Source organism: Physeter macrocephalus, unplaced genomic scaffold, assembly GCF_002837175.3.
Source record: "Physeter macrocephalus isolate SW-GA unplaced genomic scaffold, ASM283717v5 random_33, whole genome shotgun sequence".
Classification (NCBI taxonomy): Eukaryota; Metazoa; Chordata; class Mammalia; order Artiodactyla; family Physeteridae; genus Physeter; species Physeter macrocephalus.
In genome coordinates this window covers 141,387-144,983 of record NW_021145319.1, presented here as the reverse complement: position 1 = coordinate 144,983, position 3,597 = coordinate 141,387, and the positions used below count along the sequence as shown (strand labels likewise).

The window sequence follows — 3,597 nt, the reverse complement described above, 5'->3', positions numbered from 1 at the left end:
CTGTTGTGGCCTCTCCCGTTGCGGAGCACAGGCTCCGGACGCGCAGGCTCAGCGGCCATGGCTCACGGGCCCAGCCGCTCCGCGGCATGTGGGATCCTCCCGGACCGGGGCACGAACCCATGTCCCCTGCATCGGCAGGCGGACTCCCAACCACTGCGCCACCAGGGAAGCCCTAGTTGTGTTAACTTTGGGCAAGCTTTTTAACCCATCTATGCCTCAGTTTCTTCATCTGTAAAACAGGAACAATAACAGTAAACCACCTCATAGCATTGTGTGGAGATTAAATAATTCATCACCATAAAGCACTTACAACTGTGCCTGGCACCTAACAAGGGCTCAACATGTGTTTGACATCCTACTAGACAGCTGTTTCTTCACAGGGGCTGACAAACACTAACGTCTCAAATAAATTACTATGGTGCCCATTATAATCACTGATCAGAATTCAGTCTACAGGAAGAGAGCAGAACAAGATTCTGAATGTCCTAACAGCCTTTCCAACCCTAAAATAGAGCTGACTGACAAGGCTAGAGTGTAAGGAAACAAACAGTCCCTTATTTCCCTTTTCTGTGATCTCAGCACACCCTATGCTGTCAACTCACACCTAGCTGCAGCCCGTCTGAAACTCTTACCTTTCTCAGGGATCTCCCTGCACCCAAACAACACGTCATACATGAACCCTTCCTCCATACGCGCATCCAGCTCCCTTTTGTCCCTATGGTTAGAGTATTAGCTACTTTTCGCTCGCTTACTCTTGTAATCTGAGATGGGTCATTGTCCCCATTTTACGAAGAAAACTGAAGCTCACAAGGGAAAAGTGCGCTGGGCTCAAAAGTGCGCCGGAAAAAAAAAAAAAGTGCGCCGGAACCAGGTCTCAACCCGGGTCTACTGATCTGCGTCGAGAGCAAGAAACAGTGAGGAGGAAGCAGCCTACGACTCCCACACTCCCAGCTCCCCCCCCCCGCCCCCGCGCTATTCCTGGGTCTCCCGGACAACTCGCGGAGCCGGGACCGGACTCGGACCTATCGCCCCACAAGTCTCCAGACCACAGCACCCACCCTGCCCGGGGTCGCGTACCCGAGGTCGCCGCCGCCATCTCGCGTCGGCTCCGCGCCGGGACCCCCGCGTCCATGCTACTATTTCCTTGGGCCCGCCTCTCCATTCGAATTTCCCGATGCCCCGCCCTCTTTCCCGGGCTCCACCAATCACGGCTACCTGCCGCCGGAAGCCCCAGCTTGTGCCTCGCCCCTATTCCGCCCTCTAGGGCTCGCCTCCGGGTCCTGCAATAAAAAGTTTCCCCTGGAGTAGACGGCATGCGCGCACGTCAGCTACGCGGCCGTTGACGTCCGGCTGGCGCTCCCGCGCAAACTCCGGAGCCCGACGCGTTGACGACAGTGGCCGTCGGGGGAGCTGGTGAGCGCCGCCCGGCACTGGGTTCCTTTTACCTTCTGGGTTTCGAGGCATAGATTTGCGTTAAGTGTGGAGTTTTCGCCTCATTTTTTTACCCCCTCAAATAACTACGAATTTTGGTACGAATCAAGCAGAGGGTGATCGAAGGTACTTCATCGATTTATCCAAAAATTTCTCTGAACTGAATACAATTTTTGCTATTCTAGTGGCATAATAAGACACATTATAGGAATAAGGAAGATGTTCGCGGAAACGGGATTATTCTAAACGACTAGTAGTGTTCTTCGGTTTTACAATTTCTTGCTTCAGAAGTTGTTTCTCGCGCTTGTGAGGCGGGAATTGTTTCGTGGGTTTGGGGACTTGCCCTCAGGACAAGTCAACGGTGCTTTAACGTCTGGTCACTAATTTAGGTCAGGACCAGGCTGGCTGGATTGTGGACAGTCACGCTGCACTCACCTCTTGCTGAGCCCACAGCCACTCTGGGGTGCAGAGGCCAGGTGACATTTGTGTCCCCTTATGTCGCATGTCTGAGCTGAGGAGACCAGCTCGGATGTTCTTTACTCTGTGACTCAGCATTCAACACGTCGGAATGAGGGTTAAAACATTGCTCGGTCTGTTACTTAGTCAACTTCACCCTTGGTCCCATGTCCTGTGGGTTTAGTGGTCTGTTAAGTAGTTCCCTATCCCTTCTGGAAGCTTAACCAGGGATGATCATCCCATCTTTGAGCTCCTGGTAGGGCCCTGATTTAGACATTATGTCCAGCCTATCAAAAAACAAATATTAGACCAGTGGTTCTCAAATTTTGGGGCCTTGGAATCCCTTTGAATTCTTAAAAATTGAGGCCCCAAAGATCTTCTGTTTATATGGACTTTATTTATCCATATTTACTGTGTTAGAAATGAATACAAGTTTAAAACATGTATTAATGCACTTAAAAATTACAGAAACAAATACGTAGAGACAGAAAGTTGATTAATGGTTGCCAAGGGATGGTAAGGGGTTGATGAACTGGGACTGTTGCTAATAGGTATGGAATTTCTTTTGGGGGTGATGGAAATGTTCTGGAATTAGACAGTGGTGATAGTTGCACAACATAGTGAATGTACTAAAAACCACTAAAATGTACACTTACAAATGGTAAGTTTTATGTTATGTGAATTATATCTCCATTAAAAAAATTGCCAAAAATTACAATAACAAACCCATTACACAGAACATAGAAAACATTTTAATTTTAAAATGACTATTTTCCAGAGCAAAAAAATAGTAACAAGAGTGGCATTGTTTTACATTTTTACAAATCTAATGTCTGATTCAAGACAAAATACCAGGATTCTCATGTCTGCTTCTGTAGTCAGTCTGTTGTAATATCACACATCATATAACCTCTTGAAAACTCGACAGTATACCCAAGGAAGAATGCAAGGGAAAAAGTCAAATGGCATCTCAGTTTTATTATGAAAATAATTTTGACCTTGGAGATCTCTGAAAGTGTCTCAGGGATCTTCAGAATTTCCAAGACCACACTTCGAGAACTATTAGATGATTAGCAGTGTGGTCTTCCCTGCACTTTACACAGGGGCTGTTCATGTTTTCACGTTTGTTGCCAGTTCCCAGATATTTGGTAAGATACCTGCCAGAAATAGTGGAAAGAGCATAGGTCAGGGAGTCAGGGCTTCTGAGGTTGAAAAAATAGCTTATGTACGGGGCTTTGTTGCCAGGCTGCCTGGGGTAGAGATATTTAGCCTCTTTGTGCCTCCATTTCTTCAGCTCTTGAAAGGGAATAATGGTTGGATCTGCTTCCTAGAGATCTGCATCTGCCTGGTGGAAAGTAGGATTGTTAACTGATATTCAAAGAGAATAAGATAATTCCATTCACAGTGTTCAGTTGTAGTGTGCTAGCCACTGTCTTAAGTGGTGGGGATACCATGGTGAACAAAAAGACAGATGTGGTTCTGATTTTCCTGGAGTTAATTTTTTTCGTGGGGGAGATGGGTGTGGGACTGGGTGATGGTGACAGACAATAAACAAAGAATTATAAGGGAAGGGTATCAAGATCTGCATCTGCCTGGTGGAAATTAGGGTTGTTAAACACCTGATACTCCAAGAGAAAGAAACAGTAATTTTTAAAAAAAACTTCCAGACTAGATCCTTAAGTAGCAAAGGAGAGCAGAGGAAAGTTGAAT

General features: G+C 46.7%; 1 protein-coding gene across 2 annotated transcripts in view; it reads right to left on the bottom strand.

Annotated features, from left to right (window-relative positions):
* KIF22 (kinesin family member 22) overlaps nt 1-1,235 on the bottom strand; it is a 15,398-nt gene extending 14,163 nt beyond the window's left edge. Inside the window, exon 1 of one of the 2 annotated variants that reach the window (XM_028483459.2) lies at nt 1,078-1,235. In XM_028483459.2, coding sequence (XP_028339260.1) covers nt 1,078-1,162 — 85 coding nt within the window. In that variant the 5' untranslated portion in view covers nt 1,163-1,235. The remainder of the gene's footprint in view (nt 1-1,077) is intronic. The other variant, XM_007107379.4, reaches the window with a different exon arrangement.
* Nucleotides 1,236-3,597: the final 2,362 nt, after the last annotated feature.